General features: G+C 40.4%; 1 protein-coding gene across 1 annotated transcript in view; it reads left to right on the forward strand.

The window, feature by feature from the left end:
- Window positions 1-16653, forward strand: part of LOC139444231 (transmembrane protein 87A-like) — a 39013-nt gene that overhangs the window by 18357 nt on the left and 4003 nt on the right. The window contains exons 6-18 of the mRNA XM_071225153.1: window positions 753-848; window positions 1972-2019; window positions 3551-3656; window positions 4347-4408; window positions 4822-4942; window positions 5655-5717; window positions 7281-7380; window positions 7977-8070; window positions 8580-8657; window positions 11640-11748; window positions 13468-13526; window positions 14856-14959; window positions 16223-16296. Coding sequence (XP_071081254.1) covers window positions 753-848; window positions 1972-2019; window positions 3551-3656; window positions 4347-4408; window positions 4822-4942; window positions 5655-5717; window positions 7281-7380; window positions 7977-8070; window positions 8580-8657; window positions 11640-11748; window positions 13468-13526; window positions 14856-14959; window positions 16223-16296 — 1114 coding nt within the window. The remainder of the gene's footprint in view (window positions 1-752; window positions 849-1971; window positions 2020-3550; window positions 3657-4346; window positions 4409-4821; window positions 4943-5654; window positions 5718-7280; window positions 7381-7976; window positions 8071-8579; window positions 8658-11639; window positions 11749-13467; window positions 13527-14855; window positions 14960-16222; window positions 16297-16653) is intronic.

The following is a 16653-nucleotide window of genomic DNA, read 5'->3' on the forward strand; positions in this document are numbered from 1 at the left end:
ATCTTCATGGCCACATGACCATGATAACAGTAGTTTATGGAAAATTACATCAGTGACCAAGCAGTGACAGAACACTACAACATAAGACCCGTGAAGATCCGGGGTAGAATAGGTCTTCAGCAACCCAAGCTTACTGTAAAAGGCGACTAAGCTTGTCGTAAGAGGCGACCAATGGGGTTGGGTGGTCAGGCCCGTTGACTTGGTTGAAGCATGTCATCGTATCCCAATAAGGTGGATCCATGCTCGTGATGGCAATCATTGGGATGTCAGACTTGATTATTTACAGACCGCTGCCATAAAGCTCGAATATTGCTGAGTGCGGCATAAACAAGAAACAAACAAACAAACAAACAAACAAACAAACAAACACATGACTCCACTGATGGGTGATGGAGGAAAATGTGTTAAATAGCCATGGAAAATTTCCCATAGTGGGAAACTTGTCACCATATTGACCTGGGCAATTTGCACTTACTCTGCCGGGACACAAAGGAAGGGTGATGTTCTCGAGTTGTTGGTGCACGCCACTCACTCTGACGGTGCAAGGCTAAATCAATGTTGGTCCAGAATGGTGTTAAATGGTACATTACTAACTTAGGTCTATAGCTGAACTGCTGGATGCTGCATACTGTTATTGTAGGTAAGAATATGCTATCTCGTTGTTGTGTATTTATTTGGATATTGTAAAACATTGGAGACCAATCCACTGACAAGTGAAGTAACTGTTACAACTGTAATTTGTGTCGTTTCAGTCATCAACTGGGTCTCCCAAAGAAGCAACTACAGCAGCACCAGCAACTACGCAAGCTTCAAGACGGCGCAGAGCTGCAGCTGGAAACAAAGACCAGGTACACCTTTGGACTTCTAGTACTTTTCTTCTCATGTCTAAAAATGATCCAGCTGTCCTGATTTGAGTGTACACTGCCGACCATCCTGATGTAACCGTTGTATTACACTGCCGACCATCCTGATGTAACTGTTGTATTACACTGCCGACCATCCTGATGTAACTGTTGTATTACACTGCCGACCATCCTGATGTAACTGTTGTATTACTCTGCCGACCATCCTGATGTAACTGTTGTATTACACTGCCGACCATCCTGATGTAACTGTTGTATTACACTGCCGACCATCCTGATGTAACTGTTGTATTACACTGCCGACCATCCTGATGTAACTGTTGTATTACACTGCCGACCATCCTGATGTAACTGTTGTATTACACTGTAGGTCATCCTGATATAACTGTTGTATTACACTATAGGTCATCCTGATATAACTGTTGTATTACACTATAGGTCATCCTGATATAATTGTTGTATTACACTGTAGGTCATCCTGATATAACTGTTGTATTACACTACAGGTCATCCTGATATAACTGTTGTATTACACTGCCGACCATCCTGATGTAACTGTTGTATTACACTGCCGACCATCCTGATATAACTGTTGTATTACACTGTAGGTCATCCTGATATAACTGTGGTATTACACTGTAGGTTATCCTGATATAACTGTGGTATTACCTTGTAGGTCATCCTGATCCAACTGTCGTATTACACTGTAGGCCATCCTGGTATAACTGTTGTATTACCTTGTAGGTCATCCTGATCCAACTGTCGTATTACACTGTAGGTCATCCTGATATAACTGTCGTATTACACTGTAGGTCATCCTGATAAAACTGTTGTATTACACTGTCGGTCATCCTGATAAAACTGTTGTATTACACTGTAGGTCATCCTGATATAACTGTCGTATTACACTGTAGGTCATCCTGATATAACTGTTGTATTACACTGTAGGTCATCCTGATAAAACTGTTGTATTACACTGTAGGTCATCCTGATATAACTGTCGTATTACATTCTGATATTTAGCAAATTGGTATCTTGTAGATATTTTTGAGCTGTGATTTTGGGTAACTGTGATATTCTCATGTTTGTTGCATGTTTCTCTCTTCAGAATCTAACATCCACTGCCGCCCCAGTAACTCAACATCCACCCGATGAGGTATGTAGCATCTGATTGGCCTACAATTAGACTCACATCAATGGAGACTCAACCTCAATGGCTTGTTAAGCATGTGTTTCATGTGTTGAAGGTTCACCACCATGTGTTTATTGTGTTGTAGGTTGACCACCATGTGTTTCATGTGTTGAAGGTTCACCACCATGTGTTTATTGTGTTGTAGGTTCACCACCATGTGTTTCATGTGTTGAAGGTTCACCACCATGTGTTTATTGTGTTGTAGGTTCACCACCATGTGTTTATTGTGTTGTAGATTGACCACCATGTGTTTATTGTGTTGAAGGTTCACCACCATGTGTTTATTGTGTTGTAGATTGACCACCATGTGTTTATTGTGTTGTAGGTTCACCACCATGTGTTTATTGTGTTGTAGGTTCACCACCATGTGTTTATTGTGTTGTAGGTTCACCACCATGTGTTTATTGTGTTGTTGGTTCACCACCATGTGTTTATTGTGTTGTAGGTTGACCAGCATGTGTTTATTGTGTTGTAGGTTCACCACCATGTGTTTATTGTGTTGTAGGTTCACCACCATGTGTTTATTGTGTTGTAGATTGACCACCATGTGTTTATTGTGTTGTAGGTTCACCACCATGTGTTTATTGTGTTGTAGGTTGACCACCATGTGTTTATTGTGTTGTAGATTGACCACCATGTGTTTATTGTGTTGTAGGTTCACCACCATGTGTTTATTGTGTTGTAGGTTGACCATCATGTGTTTATTGTGTTGTAGGTTCACCACCATGTGTTTATTGTGTTGTAGATTGACCACCATGTGTTTATTGTGTTGTAGGTTCACCACCATGTGTTTATTGTGTTGTAGATTGACCACCATGTGTTTATTGTGTTGTAGGTTCACCACCATGTGTTTATTGTGTTGTAGGTTGACCATCATGTGTTTATTGTGTTGTAGGTTCACCACCATGTGTTTATTGTGTTGTAGGTTGACCACCATGTGTTTATTGTGTTGTAGGTTCACCACCATGTGTTTATTGTGTTGTAGGTTGACCACCATGTGTTTATTGTGTTGTAGGTTGACCATCATGTGTTTATTGTGTTGTAGGTTGACCACCATGTGTTTATTGTGTTGTAGGTTCACCACCATGTGTTTATTGTGTTGTAGATTGACCACCATGTGTTTATTGTGTTGTAGATTGACCACCATGTGTTTATTGTGTTGTAGATTGACCACCATGTGTTTATTGTGTTGTAGATTGACCACCATGTGTTTATTGTGTTGTAGATTGACCACCATGTGTTTATTGTGTTGTAGATTGACCACCATGTGTTTATTGTGTTGTAGGTTCACCACCATGTGTTTATTGTGTTGTAGATTGACCACCATGTGTTTATTGTGTTGTAGATTGACCACCATGTGTTTATTGTGTTGTAGATTCACCACCATGTGTTTATTGTGTTGTAGATTGACCACCATGTGTTTATTGTGTTGTAGATTGACCACCATGTGTTTATTGTGTTGTAGGTTCACCACCATGTGTTTATTGTGTTGTAGATTGACCACCATGTGTTTGCGCAGCTGTGGAAAGATGGCTACTATCTCTTCGTGCTGCAGTTGCAACCACTTCCCTTTAACAAATCCAAGGATTTCCAAGCTGATGGTAAGTGGCAAACCTTCCCTTTGACGACTCCAATGTGTGTGTGTGTGTGTATGTTATATTATCTTATGTTATGTACATTAATGTTTATGTTATGTTGTGTTATGTTATGTTATGTTATGTTATGTTATGTTATGTTATGTTATGTACATTAATGTTTATGTTATGTTATGTACATTAATGTTTATGTTATGTTGTGTTATGTTATGTTATGTTATGTTATGTACATTAATGTTTATGTTATGTTATGTACATTAATGTTTATGTTATGTTATGTACATTAATGTTTATGTTATGTTGTGTTATGTTGTGTTATGTTATGTTATGTTATGTTATGTTATGTTATGTTATGTTATGTACATTAATGTTTATGTTATGTTATGTACATTAATGTTTATGTTATGTTATGTACATTAATGTTTATGTTATGTTGTGTTATGTTATGTTGTGTTATGTTATGTTATGTTATGTTATGTTATGTTATGTTATGTACATTAATGTTTATGTTATGTTATGTTATGTTATGTCATCGTGTCACAATCTATGCTCATGATGTCAATCACTGGATTGTCTGGTCCAAACGTGATTATTTACAGACCGCCATCATACAACTGTAATATTGCTAAGTACGGCGTTAAACAACAAACAAAGCAATGATCGTACTTTTGAAATACTGCTTTTATTCCCTGACAGTGACTGTCCGAATGCCTGGCCCCCATGGCTACATCTCAGCAGTGGAGTTCCCGCTGGAAATCGTAAATATTTTGCAATTTCAAATCAGGCTGAAATGTCGCACAATTTCTATGCATGATACTATCATTCGATCAGAGAGAACATCTGTGAAAGGCTATTGAACTTAATGGACTTTCATTTAGCTTAGAGATTAGGAATGTAGCAGTGAATATTAGCAAAATATTATCGCAAGTCTCTGTCATTATATGAATTTAAGGAACAGGTAAGTTTTACCTGAGAACAGAGATTTAATTCATCTTTAAACATGTTTTTCATTTCACACTTTTGATAAGCTTGATGTTATGTAAATTAAATTTTAAATTTTGGCTAATGTGAAAAGTATTGTTGAAGATATTTTGATGTGGTAACTTTGACTGTGACTCGTGTGTGACTCTTGTGTGTTGAGATGTGTTGTACAGTCCCCTTTGTGTTATAGTTCTACGGCATCATGGGCCTGGTGTATATTGTGTATGGCCTGGTCTGGCTCGGGCTGCTGGCCTGCAATTGGCGCGATCTGCTTCGTGTACAGTTCTGGATCGAGGGGGTCATTGTTCTAGGTAGGTAGTTTCTTGATAAACATAGAGTATGGGAGACCAGTGAAAATCCGGGTTAGAATTGGTCTTCAGTTACCCATGCTTGTCGTAAAAAGCAACTATACTTGTCCTAAGAGGCGACTAACAGGTCGGCGTGAAGACTCCGGGGTAGAATAGGTCTTCAGCAACCAACAAACGGGTCGGGTGGTCGGGCTCACTGATTTGGTTGATGTCATTGTATCCCAGTTATGTAGATTGATGCTCATGATGTCAGTCACTAGATTGATTGGTCCTTACGCGATTATTTACAAACCACTGTCATATTGCTAAGCGTTAAACAACAAACAAACATTGAGTATCAGGCAAAGGTTGAACATTTACTCGTCATGGGTATCATGTGTGAGGCTTAGTGGTCTGCAGCAACTTTCTCTGCAAGTTGTGTCCCTTTGCTCCCAGGATCTGCTGACCTGCTGACCTGCTTGATAATTAGTCAGGACCTTATTATTTGTTTTGTTTTTATGCCCAGCGATCTATTGCTTGTCATAAGAGGCGATTCAGCTGGATTTGCTGGTCAGACTTGTGACTTGGTCTGGTCCACACTCGATTATTTACAGACCGCCGCCATATAGCTGGAATATAGCTGAGTGAGGCGTTAAAGAACAAAAAAAACAACCAACAAACAAACAAACAAACAAACAAACAAACAAACAAACAAATCTGTACTCCTACATTGCAGGCATGTTGGAGAAGGCTGTGTTCTTCGCAGAATATGAGAGTATAGCCAAGAGTGGACTGTCAGGTAGGTTGGTCATACTCCATCTTCCCGGGGCAAGAGAGTTAACTGACTGTAAAAGTCCAGTATCGACCCTTGCCAAACTAGGTTGGAATTTCTGGGCTCTATCGTAGCACCACCAGTGGTTATGATGAGTTACGTCCCCTCTATGTCCCTCCTATTGTCCAATCAGATTCAACCCCTTATATCAATTGGATTTGCTTCAAACAAAATGGTGGGCCCAGTCAAGATGATCTGATTGATAATCCAAATCATTTTTATGATATAAAGGGTCTTATTTCGCGAAGTACATCCAATCATGTGAGCACCTTGTTTAAAAAATGGAAAGATTGGGAAAATATCTGTTGACGCGGAGTTGGAGGTACGCATGCTTTGGGAATCCTGCAGTTGATCAAAATCTGCATAGCAGTTTAAGAACCGGATATCGATTCATTACGCAATTTTGATTGGACTATGCATAGACTGGTTAGTCCAGCGAAACTATAACTCCATAATTGCAGCCTAGTTCGTCAAGGGTGGAAACTGGACTTTCATAGTCAGTTAACTCCCTTGCCTTGGGAAGCTTGTCATACTCAGGAGGGTGTCATCCTTCACACAGCAGAGATATATCTAGATATGCTTCGATGCATATATTCAGACCCAATTATGCAGCATATGTCATGCTTTTATATCATGCTTTTATATATAGTTACAACTAATGATATGACTTCATAGAGGTGACTTGTGTTGCACTGACAACAGGACCAGTACGGAAGAAGAGGCTTTGATGCTTAGTTTGACATTATTGCTTTGAATGTAGTATTAGAATGTAATGTTGCAACTGAATTTAGGACACAAGTCCCAATTTTGAACAAAATGACAATGTTTTCCCAATTTAACTGCCAAGGTCTTCATAGACGTCGTGGGTGGAAGGCACTGCGCCACTCTGAGCCCTAGGTGTTTGTGGTATTATGTACTATGAAAGTATAACATGTTGATCAATTGATCAATTACCTGTGTTTATCACAGACATGCACTGTATTTGTTTGTTAGGTCGAAGGGTTTTCTGCTTACTCATGATAATATTGGACACCAGGTCAGTTACCCAATTGCTGAGTACATCTCTCACAATGAATATGGATTTCAACTATGGCATGGTTCACTGTCCAATTCTAGACAGAAAATCTATCCTTTTTGAGAACAATCGACGCACCTTTGCCCCCACAAGAGAGACTGTTTCCCTTGAGGAGGTAGAGTGTTTACCCTCTTATGGTAGCAAGGTTTCATGAGATGGCCATGTTTCATAGGTAGCCATGTTTCATGAGATGGCCATGTTTCATAGTAGCCATGTTTCACGAGATGGCCATGTTTCATAGGTAGCAATGTTTCATGAGATGGCCATGTTTCATAGGTAGCCATGTTTCATGAAAAGTGCCATGTTTCATAGGTAGCCATGTTTCATGAGATGGCCATGTTTCATAGTAGCCATGTTTAATGAGATGGCCATGTTTCATAGGTAGCAATGTTTCATGAGATGGCCATGTTTCATAGGTAGCCATGTTTCAAAATGTGTTTATTTTACTTGTTCAGTGAATGGAGCTATCATTGTTGCTGAGCTTGTGTCGTCCATGAAGCGAGCACTGGCCAGGATGCTGGTTATCGTCGTCAGCCTCGGTTTCGGAATTGTCAAGTGAGTTGGAGAGTGCAGATATTGTTATTCTAGTCAGGGCTTATTGTTCTGCTTCTCAAACGAGGTGTGATGTTGCAATCTTCATTATATTCTAACTCGCCCATCCGGCCACCTGACTGAATCTGTTCCCTCACTGGTCCTAACACCCACCTGTTTACTCACTGTAACAAATGTTATATTTGGGATAACACTTTCTTAGTAAAGTACATATTCTCGTACTTTTTTTGGGTTGAGTCCCATCCGGGATTCGACTGAAAATGAAAATGACTTTGACTGAAAATGGTCGTAGTGTTCCTTTCCGGAGCAGATGTTTAAAACCATAGACTATTTCTTCACCAAAATTGGCACATAGATAGGTCTAGTGGTATACTGGTGCCTTCTGATATTTTGGGTTTTAAAAAAAATATTTTTTTTCGAGTTTCCATAGCAGTGACAGCGAAAATGCTGGTAGTGCTCGTTTCCGGAGCAGATCTTGAAAAACGTACACTCTTTCTTGCCTTGCACACAACCGGACATGTCATATTGACTGGGGATATGAGTATTTCATGCTTCTTGTTGTTAATGGACATGTGTCTGTATGTCTGTTGTTGCTGCAGACCGCGTCTGGGGGAGACTTTCCACAAGGTGCTGTGTGTGGGCGTCATGTACTTCACGCTGGGCTCCATCGAAGGCTGCATGAGAGCTCTGAAGGTAGGCACCCTTATTTAAAGGAACGTTTGTGGTATGCCAGTGTCTAAGTGGATGGTTTGTTCATGGTATGCTGATGATATACTTATGCAGTGTTTGGAATTTAACATGAAAGTTCTTGTCAAAACTCTAAAGTTAAAAGATAAATATTTATGGGGTGCCTTGATTCAAATATATAAGACACCTATGTGATAACTATGAAGAATGAACTGTGTTTATTTCATGATAAAATGTTCTATGATGACATCACTTCTGGAGATTTGAACATGTGCTGTTGACAATTCTATTGGGGGAGTTATTATTTAAATACAGGTAAATATTTATAAAACTTGTACATTTTATCATCATCTTTAAAGCAGGTGTAAATGTTTTTTTTCTCCCTTCAGTGTTTTATTGTACAATAAACAACCCCCACTCGTCGTTTATTTCTTAAATCATAGGAGCAATGATGGTATGCTGATGGTATGTCGATATGTTGATGGTATCCTGAGGTGTGGTGATTGTTGTTGCAGCCCAAGAGTGACCAGTCCAACGAGTTGATGCTAGCGGCTGTACCACTAGCTGTCTTAGATGCAGTCATCTGCTGGTGGATATCCTTTACCAACTGATGTAAACTACAGTATTCGACGTAATAAGCGCCCCTCTCTAATAATGGGTGTTCCTTGGCTCCCACGATGTTGCTGAATCTAGCTTCTCCTGATATGTGTTGTCAAAATGGTTGGCTCTCTGATTATGAGGTCTGTTATAGGATAGGATTGACATCCTTTTAGCCTGCACAGGAATAGTTTAAGCAGTCGTAGAAACTCACAGTTTTAGTCCACTAGTCCTTATAATAATAAGATATAGCAAAAACCTCCAAAAGGGCAAAAATTCTACTAGTACGTATGATACCTTAAAGGGCAAGTTCACACGGAAATGAACCTATTTTTCTTGTACTTTTTCCACATTAAAAGTGTTAACCTAGAAGTGTCATAGACAAAAATATAAAAATAAAACAATTAATTAACATATTTTTTGCATTAAAACGATTTATATTTTTCACATTTACCAGGTGTTCTATTTCCATAACAAAAACACCATGGCTTATGCCCCTTGCAATATGACGTCATTGGTGCCAATTGATAAACATTATGACGTCATCATGCTTTGTTAGAGCCGCTTCACGTGGTGTAGGTACAGGTGTGTGATTCTAGCGTCTCAGATGCCAGCCAGCATAGTGTTATGCTGAGTCACCACTGCGCCGGAGTGTGTCGTAGGCCATGTTGTTTTACCACAAACTGGTACTTGATATCTTTTGCATTGAGAATAGACAGGGACCCAGTTGAATTGGCACCAATTACGTCATAATCCAAGGGGGATAACTCAGGCCTGTTTAGCTTGAAAAACAAAGGCCTCATAACGGCATATCACTTTCACACTATTGTGAGCTTCCTTCTTTCACTGTGAAAAAAATGAGTGTATATTTTCAAACACAGATACTAACTAATTCTAAAATTGTGCTTTGTTTAGAAAAAGATAGAGAGTTATTTTTGCGTGTACACTTCCCCTTTAACTATTGGGCAGTTTGGCAAGGACTACCGGACTAGTGCCAATTTCTAATGCTGGTTTAAGTCAAACTAGGTATTTTCTAAACTGAGATTATCACCACGGTAGTAATGTGATAAGACTTTTGAGGACATGTGTCCGGTAACTGTGTGGCATATCAGAATTTAGTTATAGTTATAAACTTTGCCAGATCTGGAATCTTACTTTAGTTTTGCTGTCTATGTTGTTGGACACTGAGGGATATGTTGTGAGCGTGGTGAGTGAGACTAGACTTGCTTCTGTAGCTGTCCCAACTTTTGTACTGTAGTGAGCGTGGTGAGTTAGACTAGACTTGCTTCTGTAGCTGTCCCAACTTTTGTACTGTTGTGAGCGTGGTGAGTTAGACTAGACTTGCTTCTGTAGCTGTCCCAACTTTTGTACTGTTGTGAGCGTGGTGAGTGAGACTAGACTTGCTTCTGTAGCTGTCCCAACTTTTGTACTGTTGTGAGCGTGGTGAGTGAGACTAGACTTGCTTCTGTAGCTGTCCCAACTTTTATACTGTAGTGAGCGTGGTGAGTGAGACTAGACTTGCTTCTGTAGCTGTCCCAACTTTTGTACTGTTGTGAGCGTGGTGAGTGAGACTAGACTTGCTTCTGTAGCTGTCCCAACTTTTGTACTGTAGTGAGCGTGGTGAGTGAGACTAGACTTGCTTCTGTAGCTGTCCCAACTTTTGTACTGTAGTGAGCGTGGTGAGTGAGACTAGACTTGCTTCTGTAGCTGTCCCAACTTTTATACTGTAGTGAGCGTGGTGAGTGAGACTAGACTTGCTTCTGTAGCTGTCCCAACTTTTGTACTGTTGTGAGCGTGGTGAGTGAGACTAGACTTGCTTCTGTAGCTGTCCCAACTTTTGTACTGTAGTGAGCGTGGTGAGTGAGACTAGACTTGCTTCTGTAGCTGTCCCAACTTTTGTACTGTAGTGAGCGTGGTGAGTGAGACTAGACTTGCTTCTGTAGCTGTCCCAACTTTTGTACTGTAGTGAGCGTGGTGAGTGAGACTAGACTTGCTTCTGTAGCTGTCCCAACTTTTGTACTGTTGTGAGCGTGGTGAGTGAGACTAGACTTGCTTCTGTAGCTGTCCCAACTTTTGTACTGTAGTGAGCGTGGTGAGTGAGACTAGACTTGCTTCTGTAGCTGTCCCAACTTTTGTACTGTAGTGAGCGTGGTGAGTGAGACTAGACTTGCTTCTGTAGCTGTCCCAACTTTTGTACTGTAGTGAGCGTGGTGAGTGAGACTAGACTTGCTTCTGTAGCTGTCCCAACTTTTGTACTGTAGTGAGCGTGGTGAGTGAGACTAGACTTGCTTCTGTAGCTGTCCCAACTTTTATACTGTAGTGAGCGTGGTGAGTGAGACTAGACTTGCTTCTGTAGCTGTCCCAACTTTTGTACTGTTGTGAGCGTGGTGAGTGAGACTAGACTTGCTTCTGTAGCTGTCCCAACTTTTGTACTGTAGTGAGCGTGGTGAGTGAGACTAGACTTACTTCTGTAGCTGTCCCAACTTTTGTACTGTAGTGAGCGTGGTGAGTGAGACTAGACTTGCTTCTGTAGCTGTCCCAACTTTTGTACTGTAGTGAGCGTGGTGAGTGAGACTAGACTTGCTTCTGTAGCTGTCCCAACTTTTGTACTGTTGTGAGCGTGGTGAGTGAGACTAGACTTGCTTCTGTAGCTGTCCCAACTTTTGTACTGTAGTGAGCGTGGTGAGTGAGACTAGACTTGCTTCTGTAGCTGTCCCAACTTTTGTACTGTAGTGAGTGTGGTGAGTGAGACTAGACTTGCTTCTGTAGCTGTCCAAACTTTTGTACTGTAGTGAGTGTGGTGAGTTAGACTAGACTTGCTTCTGTAGCTGTCCCAACTTTTGTACTGTAGTGAGCGTGGTGAGTTAGACTAGACTTCCTTCTGTAGCTGTCCCAACTTTGGTCCCTCTTGTCATGTCAGGTCATGTCAGGTCATGCCAGGTCATGTCAGCTGTGTTGGTTTCCTTGACGACACATACATTTTCTCTAGCCTTGTCCAGACCACCAGGACCCTGAGACTGAGAAGGAACATCGTGAAACTCTCTCTCTACAGACACTTCACAAACACCCTCATATTTGCTGTGCTAGGTAAGAAGTCACATATTGAAGCACTCTCTCTACAGACACTTCACAAACACCCTCATATTTGCTGTGCTAGGTAAGAATTCACATATTGAAGCACTCTCTCTACAGACACTTCACAAACACCCTCATATTTGCTGTGCTAGGTAAGAATTCACATATTGAAGCACTCTCTCTACAGACACTTCACAAACATCCTCATATTTGCTGTGCTAGGTAAGAATTCACATATTGAAGCACTCTCTCTACAGACACTTCACAAACATCCTCATATTTGCTGTGCTAGGTAAGAATTCACATATTGAAGCACTCTCTCTACAGACACTTCACAAACACCCTCATATTTGCTGTGCTAGGTAAGAATTCACATATTGAAGCGCTCTCTCTACAGACACTTCACAAACACCCTCATATTTGCTGTGCTAGGTAAGAATTCACATATTGAAGCGCTCTATCTATAGACACTTCACAAACACCCTCATATTTGCTGTGCTAGGTAAGAATTCACATATTGAAGCGCTCTATCTATAGACACTTCACAAACATCCTCATATTTGCTGTGCTAGGTAAGAATTCACATATTGAAGCACTCTCTCTACAGACACTTCACAAACATCCTCATATTTGCTGTGCTAGGTAAGAATTCACATATTGAAGCACTCTCTCTACAGACACTTCACAAACATCCTCATATTTGCTGTGCTAGGTAAGAATTCACATATTGAAGCACTCTCTCTACAGACACTTCACAAACATCCTCATATTTGCTGTGCTAGGTAAGAATTCACATATTGAAGCACTCTCTCTACAGACACTTCACAAACATCCTCATATTTGCTGTGCTAGGTAAGAATTCACATATTGAAGCACTCTCTCTACAGACACTTCACAAACATCCTCATATTTGCTGTGCTAGGTAAGAATTCACATATTGAAGCACTCTCTCTACAGACACTTCACAAACATCCTCATATTTGCTGTGCTAGGTAAGAATTCACATATTGAAGCACTCTCTCTACAGACACTTCACAAACACCCTCATATTTGCTGTGCTAGGTAAGAATTCACATATTGAAGCACTCTCTCTACAGACACTTCACAAACATCCTCATATTTGCTGTGCTAGGTAAGAATTCACATATTGAAGCACTCTCTCTACAGACACTTCACAAACATCCTCATATTTGCTGTGCTAGGTAAGAATTCACATATTGAAGCACTCTCTCTACAGACACTTCACAAACATCCTCATATTTGCTGTGCTAGGTAAGAATTCACATATTGAAGCACTCTCTCTACAGACACTTCACAAACACCCTCATATTTGCTGTGCTAGGTAAGAATTCACATATTGAAGCACTCTCTCTACAGACACTTCACAAACATCCTCATATTTGCTGTGCTAGGTAAGAATTCACATATTGAAGCACTCTCTCTACAGACACTTCACAAACACCATATTTGCTGTGCTAGGTAAGAATTCACATATTGAAGCACTCTCTCTACAGACACTTCACAAACACCCTCATATTTGCTGTGCTAGGTAAGAATTCACATATTGAAGCACTCTCTCTACAGACACTTCACAAACATCCTCACATTCACAAAGACAGAATAGCTGGCTGTAATCTTTACTCCAGTAGTAACTCAGAAAAACATGGGAACTTTCAGATGGGGTCACAAGAAGAATTGCTTGCTATAGAGACCTTGTTCTTGTGTTTGCAGCTTCCATTGCCTACATGATCTGGTCCATCACACAGCACAAGATGAAGGCATGCATCACGGTGAGGCCAGGACACTTGTTCCCATGGTTACAGTGGTCTGGCACAGTGGTGATGCACGATTGATGCTAATGTGTCATCATTAACTGTTGCTATCTGATGATCACAATAAAGACAAATGATGGATGCTGGTACTGACCTGATCACAATTAGGACTGACAAATTGTAGTCACAGATCACAGTAAGGACTGACAAATTGTAGTCACTGATCACAATAAGGACTGACAAATGATAATCGCTGATCACAATAAGGACTGACAAATGATAGTCACTAATCACAATAAGGACTGAGATATGATAGTCGCTGATCACAATAAGGACTGACAAATGATAGTCTCTGATCACAATAAGGACTGACAAATGATAGTCGCTGATCACAATAAGGACAGACAAATTGTAGTCACTGATCACAATAAGGACTGACAAATGATAGTCGCTGATCACAATAAGGACAGACAAATGATAGTTGATCACAATAAGGACTGACAAATGATAGTCGCTGATCACAATTAGGACTGATAAATGGTAGTCGCTGATCACAATAAGGACTGACAAATGACAGTCACTGATCACAATAAGGACTGAGAAATTGTAGTCACAGATCACAATAAGGACTGACAAATGATAGTCACTGATCACAGTAAGGACTGACAAATGATAGTCACTGATCACAATAAGGACTGACAAATGATAGTCACTGATCACAATAAGGACTGACAAATGATAGTCACTGATCACAATAAGGACTGACAAATGATAGTCACTGATCACAATTGCAAAGAATGACTGTTGCTTGTCCGTATTAAAAACTCAAAAGACAAAAGAAACGCGAATACCATATATGGTTGGTTAAAATACGAAGAATTATTCATATTCAAGAGACATTAGATTGGTTCAATGCACAAACGAATATAGTGTTATGTTGTTTGAACTGACGCTTATGAACACATCACACAACTATGACTTGAGATGCACCATTTGTCTCGTGCAGGAATAGCGTCTAAAGTTTGGAAATCACATGCAGCATATCGTGATAAGAATAAAGACACTCTGTGGTAACACTTGACTGATAGTTAGTTTTGTCATTAAGTGTACACATTGGAAACATGTCTTCTTAACGTACATATTCCTCTATATGTAGATATGGTTGGCATTTCTTTTGGCGATGAGTATATTATAAAATAAACTGGCTAAGAGAACATCGAGAACAGAACCAATAATTTAGAACTTGAAAAACTAGAAAATATCCCACGTGAGCTTTAATGTGTAAAGATGGTTAGATGTTTTGGATATCCAGAAGCTATGGCTGATGAGTGTTGTACAATGTTGTAGGACTGGCGTGAGCTGTGGGTGGACGAGGCATTCTGGCACCTGCTCTTCTCTGTGCTCCTTCTCATCATCATGATCCTGTGGAGACCCACAGCCAACAACCAGAGGTACGAGGCACATGCAGCACGACTGTTTGTTTGTTTGTTTGTTTGTTTGTTTGTTTGTCCAGCTAAATGACGGCGGTCTGTAATTAATCAAGTCTGGACCAGACAATCCAGTGATAGCCATCATGAGCATCAATCCATGCATCAACCAAGTCGGTGAGCCTGACCACCCAATCGTCTTACGACAAGCATAGTCGGCTTTTACGCCAAGCATGGGTTGCTGAAGACCTATTCTACCCTGGATTTTTACGGACCTGCATATCTGCTCCTTCATGCTGACAGTGGATTTTTACCTCGGTTGGATATTTTCTCTGGTTGTTTGCACTTGAGTGGGCACTCAATTTTCCACAATTCATTGTTATAGAAATGGGTTTCGTCCGTGTGTGTGTGTGCGTGTGCGTGTGTGTGTGCGTGTGTGCGTCCCGAAATCGTTTCCGGAGCATAACTCAGAAACCGTTAAATATTTCTCTACGAAACTTTGCATGTCTATCAGACTCATGCTGAACTGGTGCCTTTTGCTATTTAGGAATTTTATAAATTTTTATTTTTTACGTTTCCATGGCAACAAGTTGGACTTTGGTTCTACAAGGGTGGTGTTCGTTTCCGGAGCGTAACTCAAAAACCGTTAAATAATTTCTTACAAAACTTTGCATGTTTACCAGACACATACTGAACTGGTGCCTTTTGCTATTTAGGAGTTTTATAAATTTTTATGTTTTACGTTTCCATGGCAACAAGTTGGACTTAGGTTCTATAAGGGTGGTGTTCGTTTCCGGATAACTCAAAAAAACGTTAAATACTTTCTTACAAAACTTTGCATGTCTACCAGACACATACTGAACTGGTGCCTTTTGATATATAGCACTTTTAGAAATTTTTATTGTTTGTTTCCATGACAACAAGTTGGATTTAAATTTTAATATAGGATTGGTTTACGTGAGGAGTATAACAAATAAACTTAAATATTTCCTTACCAAACATTGCATGTCTATATATAAAGCGCATACTGAACTATTGCCTTTTGCTATTTAGGAGTTTTATAAATGTTTATTTTAGAATTTCCATTGCAGCTATTTTGACATGGGTTAAGAGAAATGTTGGGTCAGTTACCTGGTTTGGGACCATAACGTGTTAAAATGGGCGGGGGATATAGATGACTTCGTCAACTATACGCTTGTTCAGTGTTGTTTCCCTTAGGTATGCCAGGATCCTATGATTGTGGGCTCATCTGGTTGTAGTGATGAATGTTTGATATTCTGTCACCAGGTATGCCTTCTCCCCGCTGTTGGATGCCGCTGAGGACGATGTAGATGACGACACTGTCATGAATGATGCCTTCGGTGAGTCAGATAACATGGCTGTAATTACAGAATGTCTTGATTGGCTTGTAGAGTACTTACAAGAGAGACCGCCTCCCTGGTCTTGTGGTAGAGCAGAAGGTCAGGGCTTCGATCCCTGGCCGCGTCATACCAAAAGATGATAAAAGATGGTTCTGGTTACTTTGGGTGCTCTTGGCATTATGGGGCTAAACAAGGACTGGTCGACTCGGAATCAACATGTGTCTGAGTTGGATATTCATGTTAAACTGGGGGGCATGGGTGGCCCAGTCATCTTAAGGCGCCGAGATTCGCTGTGCAGAGTTGCGTCCCTTGGGCCCGCCAGAAACCTATGATTGTGGGTTCCCAGTTTGCCCCGAT

The sequence above is a fragment of the Haliotis cracherodii genome, unplaced genomic scaffold (assembly GCF_022045235.1).
Source record: "Haliotis cracherodii isolate W230 unplaced genomic scaffold, xgHalCrac1.p SCAF_5, whole genome shotgun sequence".
Taxonomy (NCBI): domain Eukaryota; kingdom Metazoa; phylum Mollusca; class Gastropoda; order Lepetellida; family Haliotidae; genus Haliotis; species Haliotis cracherodii.